Source organism: Arachis duranensis, chromosome 10 (assembly GCF_000817695.3).
Source record: "Arachis duranensis cultivar V14167 chromosome 10, aradu.V14167.gnm2.J7QH, whole genome shotgun sequence".
NCBI lineage: Eukaryota > Viridiplantae > Streptophyta > Magnoliopsida > Fabales > Fabaceae > Arachis > Arachis duranensis.
In genome coordinates, this window is record NC_029781.3 from 646,876 (window position 1) to 663,561 (window position 16,686).

Sequence of the window (16,686 nt, forward strand, 5' to 3'; positions counted from 1 at the left end):
AACTTATTTTAGTGGAAAAACTCACCAGTAAAATTTAATTTGACAAATTCAATTAAATTATCATCTAACGAATCTTAAATATCAATTTTATATAAAGTTAATTGCAGTGCACTTGTATCTTCACTTAGATAGCATAAATTTAAATTAACTTTTAAAATATGAATAAATTACCATTTATATTCATGAAAGATATAAATAATAACAAATGTATCCATATAAGAATAAAATGACAATTATACCCACAGAAGATAATTTCTATGTGCCAAGAATACCTTAAAAGGACCAATTGTGTAACCAACGTTAAGATACTCTTGACACACAGAAATAAAAAACCATCTTTCATAATTATAATTGTTGTTTTATTCTTATACGAATATATTTGTCAGTATCTATATCTTTTATGGGTATAAATGATAATTTATTCTTTAAAATATTGACTTATTTTTTAATATTATGTAGTTGAAGGAAAAAAAAAATATAAAATGGAAATTGAAATTGCATGCTTAGCAGCAAATGGACACACCGCTTTATTTGCAGAGAGTGTCCTGTGTTCACTGTCCTCTCTCTGTCCACAACGGATCCATACCTCCCTCTCAAGTTTCAACCCTCACCACTCACCACCCCTTTCTCTCTCTCTCTCTCTCTCTCTACACTGCTGAGTGAGTGTTTGAGTGAGATATGGGTTGGACTATCGTTTTCTTTCCCTCGTGAAGTGCATGTGAACCTTGCTGATGAGAGATCTGGACACCTTAATAATCCAAAAGGGTCATCTTCCCCTTTTCTTTCTCTCTCATTCAGGTGATTCAACTCTTCTTCCTCCCTTCTACTTCCACCTTTAGCTTTTATTTTTCTCTCTCTCTTTCTTTTTTTGCTTCCTACTGTTGGAAATGTTACATCATTTTCTTTATGCTCCTGCTGCTTAGTTAATTCTCACCTCTCATTTCTTCAAACACTGGTCTGATTGGTGCTTTCTGTGTTTTTTGCACTTCTTTTGAGCTTTTTGGATAACGGGGTCTTAGATTCTTCTCTTCTGCATGCTTGTTTGACCCCAAAATTGTTCCTTGTTAGGTGCTTGAAATTTGAACTTCCAAGCTGGCTTCTTTGCTGCACCAGCATAAAGTTCACTCTTTTAGCTTTTTCTACCTTCGTTTAGCTCAATGGGGTTAGAGGAATACTTGGTTTTGTTTATGGAGTGTGCCGTGTAGCAACAGGGAAGTTCTGTTGAGTGTTGATTAATAATTCCTCCACTTGAAGTGTGTTTCTTGTGTCTTTGTGGAGTTAAGTTTGCTTAATGGGATAATTGACTGCAAGACCTGGTGTTTCTCCCCCTTTTGGTGAGTTCAATTCTAACTTCATTTTTGGCATTTTTGCAAGTAATTAAGGGGTGTTCACGAATGTGCATTTATTTTTCCCTATTGTTTTTGCTGAAATATTTGTGAAAAATTGGCTCATGTACAGGTAAAAATGCGAGATTTTTTATCTTATGTCTTTAATTTAGAAGAGATATTGGTGTCAGAAAGGTTGGTGTTCTGATCATGACTAGGGCTGTCCGCAATAGGGTACTCAAGGATGCCAATGGTGATGTCAGTGATCATCTACGCAATCACATACATTTAACAAATTGCATTCACTTGAAGAACCACATGCACAAGAACAGCCCTATCCTGGCTGATAGGTCCCTCATGAGGGACCTTGTTGTGCTTCAGAGGTCACGTTCCCTCAGGGACCCTTCGGCCAGCCCTCAATCATGGAACTCACCTTCTGTGGTTGATATGCTTTTCAAAAAGGTTGAAAATGATGTCATGCTTCATGGAGGAAGAAGGTCTGTGGGCGGGGAGCGCAGGAAGGAAGGGAGGAGGTTGTCCGGAACCTCGCCGCCCTTGGTGAGCATAGGTACATCAAGAGTTGCTCCAGGTGATGCTAGTAGAGGCAATGATGGGGTGCCAGCAACTAGTGAGCGAAGTAGCAAGAGTGGAATTGGGGATGGGAAGAGAGTTGGGAGAGAAGAATCTGGTAGAAAGAGTGATAGGCCTGATTATGTGGATGTTAGTCAAGAACAGCATCTAAGTCAAGCTGCCAAAACTTTGTCTGAAGATGTTGCTTCAAGGCACTCTGAATCTAAAGGGAGAAAGAAACATAAAGGGAAAAATGTTCGAGATGTTCAAGTTAAGACCCTTTCTGAACAGCTTAATGATATTCCATTGGATAGTGATGATTTAGCATCATCAAACATTCATTTTCGTGGAAGGTTTCCTAGACAAGAGAAAATCATTGAGGAGGCAGAAGCCAGTGTGCGTGGTCATGGAAGTCGGGTAAAGAGGCGTAAATTTCGAAGTGCAAGAAGAGCTCGTGTGGCTACAGCATCAAGAGATACTGGTGCTGAGAATGAATTATCTGTGGCCTCCAACTCATTAGCTCATGGTTCATCCCACCAGAGATATCACTCAGAGGAGGCTGATGAGTTCCTAGATGGAAATGTTACTAGAGCTCCAAAAAATGGTTGTGGTATTCCATGGAATTGGTCCAGGATTCATCATAGAGGTAAAACATTCCTTGACATGGCAGGGAGAAGTTTTACTTGTGGTTTATCTGACTCAAGATTAAGGAAAGGGTTAAATGGCAATGGAAGAAATATTTCTGAAATGCCTGTGGCATCTGAGAACTCAGGTTCATCTACTAAATCTGATGCAGAAGCAATGCCTTTATTACTTGATGCATCTGGGAGCACTGAAAATGCGTGTTGGTCCCATGACTATTCCGGGGAACTTGGTCTTTTTGGTGATAACTTGTTCAACCGTGATATTGATTCTGACCTTGCTTCTGAAGCTAGATCTGGTGACCAACATAAGTTGAGAGGGAATGGTCATGGTAGACATCAAAGCTTAACACAAAAGTATATGCCGCGAACCTTCAGAGATATGGTTGGACAGAGTTTAGTGGCACAAGCTCTTTCGAATGCAGTAATGAGGAGAAAAGTTGGGTTGTTGTATGTGTTTTATGGTCCCCATGGCACCGGAAAAACTTCCTGTGCCCGCATATTTGCCAGAGCATTGAATTGTAACTCTTCAGAACACCCGAAACCTTGTGGCTTTTGCAATTATTGCATGGCACATGATATGGGCAAGAGTAGAAATATAAGGGAAGTTGGCCCAGTCAGTAATTTTGACTTCGAGAGCATCATGGATCTTCTTGACCATATGATTGTATCCCAGCTCCCATCACAGTACAGAGTGTTCATTTTTGATGACTGTGATACTTTATCAGTGGATTGTTGGAATGCCATATCAAAGGTCATTGATCGAGCACCTAGACGTGTGGTTTTTATCCTTGTCAGTTCTAGTCTTGATGTCCTGCCTCATATAATAATATCCAGGTGTCAAAAATTCTTTTTTCCAAAGCTGAAGGATGGAGATATTATATATACATTGCAGTTGATTGCAACCAAGGAAGGTCTAGATATTGATAAGGATGCCTTGAAACTCATTGCATCAAGATCTGATGGATCGTTGAGAGATGCTGAGATGACCCTTGAACAACTTAGTTTGCTTGGGCAGAGAATATCTGTTCCTCTTGTTCAGGAACTGGTAAGTTGTTTTCTATTAGCACAATTCTGTTTTTCATTGATCACTATATTCTGCTATCAACTGGCATTAATATTTTTTGTTGCTATGGATAACTTGCTCTGAACTTAAATTCTTTCTTCAGGTAGGGCTTATCTCTGATGAGAAATTGATTGATCTACTTGATTTGGCATTATCTGCTGACACAGTCAATACTGTGAAGAATTTGAGGGTGATCATGGAAACTGGTGTTGAGCCATTAGCTTTAATGTCACAGCTCGCCACAGTAATAACTGATATACTTGCTGGGACCTATGACTTCACAAAAGAAAGGCGAAGAAGAAAGTTCTTCCGGAGACAGCCGTGTGAGTAAAGTTATAGATTTTATCAAAGTCATAAATTCATTGCAAGCTGAGATGATACTGATAATCTTAGACTTAGTTCTTATATCTGAAACAAATGCAAAAAATTTAATGCTGAACAATTCCAAAACTGGCTATCCTTGAAAAAATGTTTTTCTTTTTGGTTTTATACACTTGTCGGTGTGGAGACAGAAGAAGGGAAACTGGAGAGCCTTAATCTGTTTTCATGTTGAAAGATATTTATTTCATTACTATCCTTTTACAAACTGATGATGTTGATTTATGTATCAGTGTCTAAAGAAGACATGGAAAAGCTTCGCCAAGCACTAAAAACATTATCTGAGGCTGAAAAGCAGTTGAGGATGTCCAATGATAAGCTTACGTGGTTGACAGCTGCATTGCTTCAACTTGCTCCTGACCAACAATATGTGATGCCTACTTCATCTGATAATAGCTTCAACCATAGTCCCCTAGCTCTAAACAATTCTGGTGTGAGAGAAGCAACCAGAATAAATGGAAACCCTGTTGAAATTTCCAGCAAAGCAAGACAATTATCAGTAGATTCTAGATTAGAAAACTTCCATGCGGGACACTCAGCTAATGGTATGACAAAGGATCCTAGTACAGAGAAAAGAAGACTCAGTGTGTCTGGTTCTGCCACTCAACAAACTTATTCCCATATGGCCAACAAGAGTAGAATGAATGAAAGGCAGATATTGAATAAAAACCATAAAGGTATTGAAGAGATGTGGTTAGAGGTTCTTGAGAGGATTCAAGTTACTGGACTGAGAGAATTTTTGTATAAAGAAGGCAAGCTGATCTCTGTCAATTTTGGAGCAGGTAAACATCAATTCCTCGCTATTCATTTTTGCATGTTGCTTTGTGAAGAATTATTTTAAACTGGTTTATGTATTTGATTACACTTAATATTAGTCAACTGAAGGGCCTTGTAGCAAAATGCATTGAAAACTTGCTTTTGGGTTCATCATAAAGTTAACAGTGATTTTTAATCCAGTTATGCAGCTTTTTATTTGCTTACATAAGTAGCTTTCTTTTTGGTTTAATGTGTTGATATTGTTGTTATTATTATGGTAGGTTGCTTATGTGTCTCCCTCCTGTTTTTGTTGTTTGTGTTGACAATTTGTTACCATTTATCTAATGATAATGGATGCAATATTGTGCAGCTCCAACTGTGCAGCTAATGTTTAGTTCTCAAATGACCAAATCCACGGCTGAGAAGTTCACAGGTCACATTTTACAAGCATTTGAATCTGTCCTCGGAACATCCGTAACGATAGAAATTAGATGCGAGTCAACTAGAGATGCGGGCTCAGCTGTTCAACTTCCTCTTACATTGCCTGCTACCGATGATAGTTCGTCACAAATTAGAGAATTAAGTGGTGTCGGTGTTGCTCGAGCTCATCCAAGGGGTGAAATCATAGAAGAAGCAGCCTCTCCAGCAGAGCACAAGAATGATGCACAGCAAGTTGATGCTCATGCAACATCTTACAGAAGTGTAGAAGGTTCAAGTATAGGGCAAGCATCAGCTTCCCAAAGAAATCCAATAGTTAAGTCTCACTTGGACCGCAGAAAGCTTAGGGAACAAGGTCAAAGTAAAAGCATTGTAAAAAGTAAGGTATCTCTTGCTCATGTAATCCAGCAGGCGGAAAGCCAGCGAAGTGGGTGGTCGAAACGCAAAGCAGTTTCCATTGCTGAAAAGCTTGAACTAGAGAATCTGTATGTTGCTTCTTTATCCATTTTCTTTCTCTGTGTAAACTTTGTAATTCAAGGATGGTAGCTTGCTTAGAATCTCCATTAGCCTGGGTACTAGTAGTGTTTTTCTGTTTCAGTAAACTAGTAGTGTCTCTTTTGTAACTGCCTATTGATTCTAAAATTCTTACTCTGCAGGAAACTGGAACCAAGATCAAGGAGCTTACTTTGCTGGAAAGCATCAAGAGCAACCCGTCAGAAGGTAATCATATTTTGCATGATCTAAATTTAATGTTAGAATTCATACATGAACCTTTTTCCTTTGAAGTAAATAAAAATAATAATATTTTATCCACCATCAAGAATATATTCAAACTTTTCAGGCAAGACTGTTAACTAGAAATACAGCAGTGTTGATGCATATGTTTGTAGTTTTTATGCTTCAGCTTCATATGTCGTGATTGTGTTGGTGAACATATTTTTAGATTTTGTTTTGCATTTGCTTAATTACTATACACATTATTGATTTATTTAATTGCATTGGCAGCTGTCCCGCTTGAAAATTCGAACCCGAAAACCAAGAGCATTGCTGAAGTTAGTCTCATGTGGGAGATGTCTCTCTTCAAAATCTCCAAGATAGTTTTTGGAATCTCTCAGAGGATCCATCCCACTGCCATTGTAATTTGTATTTGTCTGTATTTAGGCCGTTTTTTTTTTCCTCCTCATGTTATAGGGTCCAATTTCATAAGGCCAAGCCTTATTTTCATTTAATCTAATAAAAAGCATGTAGTTATATATCTAATGAAGAAAAATTAGGAATGTAGTTGATGTAGTTATTCCATTTTAGCGATAAGATGTTGTATATTTTTCCTTCCAGGCATAAATTTGATGAGAAATTTAAATTTAGATTCAATTCAAAATTTTATTAACTACTATGGCAGTATCTTTTGTAGGAGCTCTATTAACTGGTCTCAATTATTGCTTTGGTTGTTCTGTTGAACAGAAAATGTAAGCAAGAACTTGTCTTATTTCAAGACAAATCTGTGAGTTCAGTCTTGTGTCTTGAACCCATTTTTGTTAATTTGGTTTTATATCATATTGAGTAATGATAGAGAACTATAAAAGCGTGCATATAAAACAGGGTTTTGAAATAGTGAATGGTAAACAATACCTTTCAAGATCTAATGCATGTATATAAGGAAGCATATACTTTTCTGATTCTATTTAGAGGGAAACAACATAGTCCATATATATTGTTCATGTGTAGTTGTGTACTTAGATTCCATTTTTAAAGGAATGAATCTTAAATGAGTACAGAAAAAATGACTATTCAAACATTTTTCTGTATGTAAACAAGAGAAAATTATCATATACAAACATTTTGACACAAACAGTTACAATAAGCTTATTATATCTCTCTCAAGTGAATTGATCTAACATCTTTCTACCCAATAGAAAAAGGAGATGCTGCCTTATCTGTAAAACTAGCATCTTTTTTAGTATCATCTCACAACTAATTGGGGTTCATTCACTAATCCATTCCCTGCATTTCCAAGCAAAACTGTCATGACAGATAAGATACACAGCCTCACTCCCCTTTATAATAGAGGTCATTTTCATAACTAAAACCTTTTACCTAACCCATCATTTCCCTGTCCAATATACCATCTATAAAAGCCACTTCCTCCCCTTCAATTCCCTCACAGCAAACACTCATTGCAATAACAATTAGCCTAATCATTTGCATATTGCATCTACCTCAAAAGCAGCAAAACAATCTACAAAACTTTCAAGCTTCAATTACCAATAAGAAAATGAAGCAAAGTATCATCTTTTCACTTCTTTTAGTACTACTTTCTCCCATATTTTCCACCTTCACTTTAGCACAATCACCTGCTGCAGCTCCTAAACCCCCAACAAAACCAAAACCTGCACCAGCAGCACCAGCTGCAGCACCAGTGAAGCCATTAGTCCCATCACTTCCACAGTCACCTACATCCGATACTTCTTCGGGCGAAGACATTGTCAAGATCCTAAGAAAAGCGAAGAACTTCAACACAATGATCCGTTTATTCAAGACCACCCAAATCATCAACCAAGTGAATGCACAACTGGTGACATCAAAGACAGGAGGCTTAACCATCTTCGCACCGGACGATGGTGCCTTCTCTAATCTCAAAGCAGGGTTCTTCAACTCCCTAAGCGATCGCCAACAAAAGGCATTGATACAATTCCATGTTCTTCCGGTTTACGTATCAAGCTCAAATTTTGATTCTCTTAGCAACCCTGTTTTGACTCTGGCCAGTGATAGCCCCAATGGTTACCAACTTAATGTGACTGCATATGGTAACAGTGTGAATATCTCAACTGGGGTAGTGAATGCAACACTCACAGGGATTGTTTACTCTGATAAGGTGCTTGCTATTTACCATGTTGATAAGGTGCTTATTCCCTTGGATTTCTCAAAGCCTAAGCCTATAGCTCCGGCACCGGCTTTGGCGATATCACCAAAAGCTGATAAGGATAACTCCTCTGCAGAAGATACTGATCAGGGAGATTCAACAAAGGAGAATTCTGGGGCATTGAAGTTGCTTGGTGTGCAAGGAACAATGTTGGTGTCAATTGGTGTTGCTTTTGCTGCAGCACTAACGATTTTCAGTTGATGAAGGATTGAAGTGAAGACCCGTTTGGATGATGATGTTGGTCAAAGTTATTAGAACAAGAACTGTGCATGATTTTTGTGAATTCTCTATGTTGTTTGTTTCTTTTTCTCTTTTGGTGTTGAAAGCTGTATGTGAACCCCTTTGGCTTCTTTCCTTCTTTTGTCTTCCAATATAATTTACAAAGAAAAATGATTGTTTTGTTGTAAAAGGTTTTGAATTATGCATTCAATCGTTTAATCTTATTATTGAAATCAATCTTGCGGTAATAAAGTACAAAAACCTGCTACTAAGGTACCAAAATGCAATATCTTAATAACATATTTATTGATTAATTTGGTAGTTGATTTTTAATGTATATATAAGATTTTTTACTCTTCCTATAAGAATTTCGTTAGTATAACTTGATCTATTCGAATAGGTGAAAACTTAGGTAAAGTCGACTTTACATGAAGTTGATACCTGAGAACCATTAGATAAAAATTTTTCCACCGTCTGAATAACTTTTACAAACTGGTCCTTCTTATTTTCACAATGAGTTTGCGTAAATTCTCAAGTGTTTTTGCATAAAATGAAGCAAAATTGCTTTCTTTTTTAGGTGTGAATTGAAAGGATATCTTTATTGAAATAGCTACTTCCTTATATCCAATTGATGATACCTAAAAATAAGAACATCAATCACTCCTTTCATGTCGCTGCCAAAAAAAATCACTCCTTGTAACGTTAGCAACAATGATTGGAGAAAAAACAAATGATTTTACAGAGTACATTAATGTAATTTTGTTCCATGTATATACATATTGATACATCCTTCTTAACGTTCTAGTTATTATATGGATAACGCTAGAAATATAATACAACAACAAGAAGAAAGCTTTGTCTCTCTAAGTGGGTCAACTACATGAATCAAATAACGTCATTATGCTCTGTCATATATCATGTTTACAAAAAGACCGTTTACATGTAAATCTCGTTTGACCACTTCATGGATGGCCTTTTTAGGTCACCCTCTGCCTTTCACCCCCTTGTCTATCTTCTATCTTATCCACCCTCTGACTGGATGTTCTGTCGGTCTTATTCTCACATGTCCAAACTATCTGAAACGCAATTCAACCATCTTTTCCACAATTGGTGCTACTCTAACTCTCTCCCTTATATCTTCGTTTTTTATTTTATCCAATTGCGTATGACTACTTATTCATCTCAACATCTTCATCTCTGCCACACTTAGTTTACGTTCGTGCTCCCCTTTGGCCGCCTAACACTCCGTACCATAAAGCATACCTTTAAGTTTTAAAGGCACTTTTTTATCGCATATAAAACTAGATGCACTCTACCATTTTGACCATCTTGCTTGAATCCTATGATATAGATCCTGTTCAATCTTTCCATTATTCTGTATGATGCGCCCAAGATATTTAAAACTTTTAACTTTTGGTAGGATGTTTTCTCCAATCTTCATCTCTATATTAGAGTTTTCCCTTCTCAGAACTTACATTCCATATATTCCGTTTTGCTACAACTTATGCGCAGACCATACACTTCTAGAGTAATTTAAGATCCATGAAATATTTTGAACAAACTCGAAATAAAATTGCAAAGAAAATATATGTCGATATGGTTATTGTTGATATATCTCCCAAGTCCCAACACATCAATCTCAATCTGATTAGGAATTTAGGATGGGATATATTATATCAAAATAGAGAGAATTAGGTGGATACATCGGAGAAGGTATAGTAGGTCCAAAGTGTGATTCTTAGTTCCTCAATCCTTTCCTAAATAATCTTTCATAGGGTGCCACTTATCTAATGATTTGATTTGGTTTCCCTTTTTTCCCTGATCGATGGATCGCAGTAATTAACTCACCCTATACACACACCAATCATGAGTTGAGAATTATATTATATTTCCAACTGCACTGTTATATTTAAAAAAATGATAAATAATTAAACATATCATTATATCTAAATATATACAAATAAGTTGACAACAAAAGCATTTTACAAACATCATATCATATCAAAATATATATGATGTGAAAGCAAAATAGTTGCATGCATGCATATTAATCTTAATGAACCATCATTCACAGCTAAGAAATGTTCCAACTTAAGTTCCTTTGTTTCTTAGCCTTAATCTGATAAGTAGTTATAACTAAGCCTTTTAAATATGGTGAACTTCACATGAAGTTGATATTTAAGAGCTGTTAGATGAAAATTTAGTCAAATCAGTCAAACCATATAACAGCTCACAGATATAACTTCACGTGAAGTCCATGCACCTGAGTTTCCATCTTTAAACATATCCAATTAATTAATCTCGCTCATTACTACATGCATCTGTCCTCAATATATAAAGGAAACCCCTTCTCTCAAATTAATTAACACTAACAAAAGAAACTAACTCTCATCACTTAAAAGTGAAAAATGAAGATCACAAATTTAAAACAACAACAACCTCTCTTCTTTTCTGTCACATTTCTACTGCTATCACTAGCACTCACCACCACCACCTTAGCACAACTCTCCCCAACCCAGCCCGCTCCATCTCCGCCTACAACCACCACACCATCCCCAGGATTCAGCACAGTCCCCCTTGTACCGGTTTCACCAAGCGGCGCACCCATCGCAGCGGCCCCAAAAGCCCCCACCATTGATATCATCCAAATCCTGAAGAAAGCAAAAAGATTCTCCGTCCTCATCCGCCTCCTGGAAACCACACAACTCATCAACCAGCTCAACTCGCAGCTCGTAACTTCTGGTTCTGGAGGGTTAACCCTCTTTGCACCCGAAGATACTGCCTTCTCAAAACTCAAACCAGGATTCTTGAACTCTCTGAGTGACAGAAAGAAGGTGGAGTTGTTGCAGTTCCACACGCTCTCTTCCTTCATCTCTATCTCCAACTTCGACACGCTAACCAACCCGGTGCAGACGCAGGCCGGCGACGACCCTCAGAGGCTGCAGCTCAACGTAACCACCTACGGCGGCAGCCAGGTAAGTATGACCACCGGCGCCGTCAAAGCCTCCATCACCGGAACCGTTTACACAGACAGCAAACTCGCCATATACCAGGTGGACAAAGTGCTTCTCCCTCTCGACGTTGTGCTTCCCGCCAAGGCTCCGGCGCCGGCGCCGGCGCCAGGGAAGGCTAAGGCTGACAAAACCAAGCCATCCTCGTCGTCGTCGTCTTCCTCCGGTGAAGGGAAGGCTTCGCCCACAGAAGGTTCATCAAATGGTGGTGAATCGAAGGGAATGTGGATGGGTGTTGTTCTTGTTGTCGTTGTTGGAGTGACTACTATAATAGGTTGAAGATGAAGTCTTCAATGGTTTTGTTGTGATTTGATTCACTTTAAATTTATCTTGTTTATGTTACCTTAGGTGTTTAGGTGTAGTCGATTTTATGAAAAGTTGATAATTGAGAGTCAGTTAGATGATTTGATTGATTTGACTAAATTTTTATCTAACAATTTTTAACTATCAATTTTAAGTGAAGTCCACTCTAACTTAGTTTTGTTGTGATATATATTTTTCTTTTGCTTTATGCTTTTCTTTATCCATTTATACATCATATTTATTTTTCAAGTTCAGAGTTGGGCTTTAATTTTGTTGCTGGTGAAACCCACTCAAAGAGAGTATACACTGGACTTTTTTTTTTTTTTAATATTAGTTAACTTTTTAAAATTATTTTTTATTTTAAATTCTTAGATTAGAAACTTTAATCTCTTAGATTTTCAAAATAGCAATAAAAAACGTTAGTTAACATGACCAATGAAAAGTTCTGACTTTTTTTTTTGGTCTTGAATGAAAAGTTCTGAATAAATTATGAGTCATGCTTTGAAGTTTTGGGCTTTCCGCACAATAGTCCACTACTATTTCTTGGATCAATTATTCATTTTCCAGCCCAATAACTTATTATATCACTAATCTTTGCCAACACTTCTATTCTCATGACCAAATTATGTATACTAGCTAGAGTTCATTTATGGTTTTACTTATTAAACATATAAAAATGATAAAAGTGAAATTAGTTGACTTAATAAGTAATTTATAATTTAGTTAAGAGATTTTGTAATCAAGTGTCAGAAACAAGAAAATAAATTATGAATTATATATGATAAAAAAAATATTTTTTAAAAATTGTCCACCAATTTTTTTATATGCATACTTATAATAATATAGGATAGAGTACAGATAAAAGGCTTCTGGCTTTTAACTTATGCAATCAAGGTTTAAATTCCGATAACTATTAGATACCCAGTTCTTATCTATTTTTATGAAGGATAAAGCGTTCTTTATAAAAAAAAAAGGGACACTTCGATCTTTAATTTTTTTATTTTGGGATAATACGATCCCTTTGTTTAAAATCTGTTAAATAATAACAAAAAATTAGTTTTGTGGGGGATTTTAAACCTTGACAAAATTCTTTTCAACAATATAACCAATTACTACCACTACTTCTACCGTTTTCATTCTCATTATTATCACTCCTACCTCTATTATTTTTATTGATTTATCATCATCATTGTCTCCTCTACCGTCATCATCATCAATACCAATATTATCAACATTAAAATTCTCTTCTTTCATTTCTTATTCGATGTTATTTTTTTTTCTTTTAAAATATATTTGTACTACAATTACTTTTTTTTGCGGCATCATTTTCATCAATAGTTTTTCTTTACATAACCACCATTGATAAAGAAATTTTTCAAAAACAAACTTATTAGTAGTTTGTGAAGATTTAAAACCTCCACAAAATATAAATAAAATTACTATAAAACTAATTTTTGTTATTATTTAATAAATTTTTTAACAAATGGATCGTATTATCTTAAAATAAAAAGGTTGAAAGTCAAAATGTCAAATTTTTTTTATAAGAATCGCTTTATCCTTCATAAAAATGGATAAGGACTGGATTAGATGTTTACGCCTGCTTTTATTTGTTAGATCAAATTAATTCTATTTAGTAGATGAATAAATAGAATCATTCATCATGTCATAAAATTTCTTCCCAATCCTTGCTAATCATAATTTTGGAGTTGGAAATGTTTTATTGGTGTAAATATACAAGTTTGCCGTATCAAAATTAGGGACACACTACTATTCACATAAGAGCAAGTGAATAAACCAACTAACTTATTATTTGGGCACCTATCCTTTTAAAGTTATATATATATACACCGGAGTACAACTTTAACACTAGTTTAATTATTTTGCATTGACCACTTCCAAGTCCAAGATAGAAGATACATGCATTTCTCAGTTCAGTACTGTTCCTATGATGGCAAATTAAAAACATATTGATTTCATGCATCTCCATTAATTGGTTTTAGACTTGTAGATTAATCAAACCGTTATTTAGGGTAGAAAAAGACACTAAGCTAGCGTGTAGTTCAGAGTTTATAGCCACATGAAAAGACAAAGCAAAACAGCTAGCCACTACTAATTTCCCACCCTACATTCCTTCTTGCTTCTTGTGGCCAATTTGGTTCCTTGATTTTATTGATTTAGCGCTATATATTATTTAATTAATTTATCATTATTATTATAGCGCGTATAGCAGCAATATTTATATTATTTTATTGAAATAAAATTGTTGACTAGTTGACTTTGGCATTCCTTCGGGTATAGGTAAGAAAATTGTGTGTTAGCAACGATCTCAAATCTGCGTGGTCGGTCATTTTATTGGCCGCGAAGAAGACAGCAACCACACAAATGAATCCCTTTTCCTTCTGCCTTTATCATAAGCCTACTATATTTTATGACAAAGTTTTTGTTTTTGTTTGGTTTTCTAGAGGCATTCCCTGCTGCCACACGTTCTCATTAATCTTTTCGTCGCAAATTATTTGAGTAGTTGATCTCAAAAAATAGCTAGTTCTATTCAATATTTAAATTTGTTTTTTTTTTAACAGAAAGAATTATACGTTGACTCTTTTAAAAAGAATATATAATAATAAAAATAATATTTAAAGTGAATGAGTCACTTGTATTTATAAAAATATTGGGTCAACCATGGAGAGTTTTCGACCACTTAGGGAGGAATCAAGCTAGAGAACATAAAATGAGAAGACACTACACCTAACTCAAAACCTTAAAGTATCAAGTTAATGGGTCTCTAATATTGTAAACTCCTCATTCTTCCATACTTTTTTTTATGTGGGACTAACTTCAACACTCCTCACACTTGCAATACTAACAATCTCACCCTCAAGTGTGAGCCTCCACATCAAGCATCAACTCCTCTCTAACTCCTCCACCACCACGAGTATTCGTTTATCACACTACCACAAAATACCGCGGGACACACTGCCCGGATCGATTAACCATCGGCTCTGATACCACTTTGTTGGGCCAACCGTAGAGAGCTCTCGACCACCAAAGAGATTTCGGGGAGGAATCAAGTGAGAGAACATAAGATAAGAAGACACCACATCCAACTCAAAACTTTAAGGTGTCAAATTAATGGGTCTCTCATCTTATAAACTCCTCACTCTTCCATGCTTTTTTTTTTATGTTAAACTAACTTCAACATTCCTCATACTTGCAATACTAACATAGAATTGGGTAGTTTTTAACTTTGGATGAATAGATTTAGTTCGTTTTTACTTTTTTTTTTAATATTAAGACGGATTAGTTTGTTTTTACTTTATTCAGAGATGTTGATTGATCTAAATTTCAGTTTATAAATATATTTGAGTTGGACTATTGCTAATAGATCAGATCAATACTAAAGAAAAAGTTTAAAGGGCAATAATTTTTATGTTTTATGTTTTGTGATCAGTATTTAATTATCAAAAGAAAAATGAGTTATCTCTTACTATTTGATTTAATCTCACACCATTAAAAATACTATTAATAGTTAATTGATGGTTACAAAACACAAAAATTAGTAACCTCCTAACACTCTTTTAATACTAAATTTCTGTTTTTTTTTTTTTTTGCAGCTTATAAAATGCGTATAAATCTTAGAGAGATAAATAAACAAATAACTTAATGATATTACTCCTTATAAAACATAAGAACAATTCTAATACTATTTGTTACCATATGTGCTTAATATTTGCCCAAAACCCTAAAATAAGGAGAAGCACCCCGAATCTTCATGTCCCAACGCTTGCCACTTGGCAAAATTTCACGCATACAGATAAATCTTATTGCACCCTTCGTGTGTGTTGAACAAGCATAAAAAGCTCAATTTTAATTAGTAAAATTTTATGAAAAAATAAATCTTTTTCAAATTAAACCTAATTTTGTAATTGTTTTAAATGTCATCACTAAAGAACTTTTTTTCTTCATAACTTACAAAAAATATATATGAAAATGATTTAACATTTAAGACACCAAACAACAACCCTGCATGGTTTGAATTGGTTTTCTTACGTAGATAAATATTACTTATTATTAGCTTCTCGTATCAATGCGGTGACTTATTGATTTATTTATTTATTAAAGATGAAGTATTAAAGAGATGAATAGTCCATAGTCAGAGATAATAATTCACGTGGTTTTGAGTGTGTATGACGTTTTAGTCGGCGGATCCGGTAAGCTAATACCAAGTAATAACCGGAATCAGTTCGGCAGTTTTTTATTTTTCAAGAAAAAATAAATTACCATTTGTACTTACGAAAGATACAGACGCTGACAAATGTATTCATATAAGAATAAAACGATAATTGTAATTACAGAAAATGGTCTCCGTGTGCTAAGAACTTAAGAGTATCCGAATGTTAGTTATGTAATTGGTCTGTTATAGTACTTTTGGCACACATAAATTATCTTCTGTGATTACAATTATCGTTTTATTTTTATATGAGTACATTTATTCTTATATCAACGTCTATATCTTTTATGGATATAAATGGTAATTTATTCTTTTAACAAAAATATAATAGCTGCATGTGCTTATAACAAACAGTTTCATAGCTAAAAACTTCGAATGTGTCCCCTGATTTTGGGTGTTTAGGGTTCTTGAGATAAACGAATTAAGAGCCAAATGCCACCAAGCAATAGGCTCGCCAGCAGCCACGGATTAATAAAAAGAAAAGAAAATAAATGCATAGGCTTGATAATAAAATTGAACGCATATTATTCTATTAGTGATATTAATTTTAAAGTGTATGTGATAAGCAGCATGCATTATCGTTATTCTTCCACAACGTGCTTTTGTTGTTACGTTGTTATCTATGTTTGAACACTTAAAATTAATTGTGAAAAATAATGAGTATAAATATACTAATGAATGAATTAATTAATTAGTCGGCTAAGAGCGAAAGGATATTCAACTAATATATTTATTATTCATTTAAGCATGTGATTAGAAAGTTTTAATATTGTGACCATCATGAAATCACTCTTCTTAAATTCTCTAAAATTGATTTAAAAAAATATAATA

The 16,686-nt window shown here is 35.1% G+C and overlaps 3 protein-coding genes across 3 annotated transcripts; all 3 read left to right on the top strand.

The window, feature by feature from the left end:
* The first annotated feature begins 526 nt into the window (after positions 1 to 526).
* Positions 527 to 6,584, top strand: LOC107468130 (protein STICHEL-like 3). Its single transcript, XM_016087368.3, has 8 exons — positions 527 to 798; positions 1,069 to 1,334; positions 1,459 to 3,584; positions 3,706 to 3,925; positions 4,214 to 4,762; positions 5,107 to 5,659; positions 5,831 to 5,894; positions 6,180 to 6,584. Exons 3-8 carry the CDS (start codon positions 1,536 to 1,538, stop codon positions 6,270 to 6,272), a joined length of 3,528 nt encoding a protein of 1,175 aa, XP_015942854.1. The 5' UTR covers positions 527 to 798; positions 1,069 to 1,334; positions 1,459 to 1,535; the 3' UTR covers positions 6,273 to 6,584.
* A 751-nt stretch (positions 6,585 to 7,335) lies between these two features.
* On the top strand, positions 7,336 to 8,503 carry LOC107468132 (fasciclin-like arabinogalactan protein 12). The gene has a single exon (XM_016087369.3). The coding sequence runs from the start codon at positions 7,447 to 7,449 to the stop codon at positions 8,293 to 8,295; it is 849 nt and encodes a 282-aa protein (XP_015942855.1). The 5' UTR covers positions 7,336 to 7,446; the 3' UTR covers positions 8,296 to 8,503.
* A 2,218-nt stretch (positions 8,504 to 10,721) lies between these two features.
* On the top strand, positions 10,722 to 11,727 carry LOC107468093 (fasciclin-like arabinogalactan protein 11). Its single transcript, XM_016087328.3, has one exon. The coding sequence runs from the start codon at positions 10,722 to 10,724 to the stop codon at positions 11,601 to 11,603; it is 882 nt and encodes a 293-aa protein (XP_015942814.1). The 3' UTR covers positions 11,604 to 11,727.
* The last annotated feature ends 4,959 nt before the right edge of the window (positions 11,728 to 16,686 follow it).

Bases quoted from the DNA above. Each gene is read 5' to 3' on its own strand.
- LOC107468130 (XM_016087368.3), top strand. From the start codon at position 1,536: ATGACTAGGGCTGTCCGCAATAGGGTACTCAAGGATGCCAATGGTGAT. The intron at 3,926-4,213 runs GTGAGTAAAGTT...TTTATGTATCAG, and splicing joins GTTCTTCCGGAGACAGCCGT to TGTCTAAAGAAGACATGGAA. The intron at 5,895-6,179 runs GTAATCATATTT...TTGCATTGGCAG, and splicing joins CAAGAGCAACCCGTCAGAAG to CTGTCCCGCTTGAAAATTCG.
- LOC107468093 (XM_016087328.3), top strand. From the start codon at position 10,722: ATGAAGATCACAAATTTAAAACAACAACAACCTCTCTTCTTTTCTGTC.
- LOC107468132 (XM_016087369.3), top strand. From the start codon at position 7,447: ATGAAGCAAAGTATCATCTTTTCACTTCTTTTAGTACTACTTTCTCCC.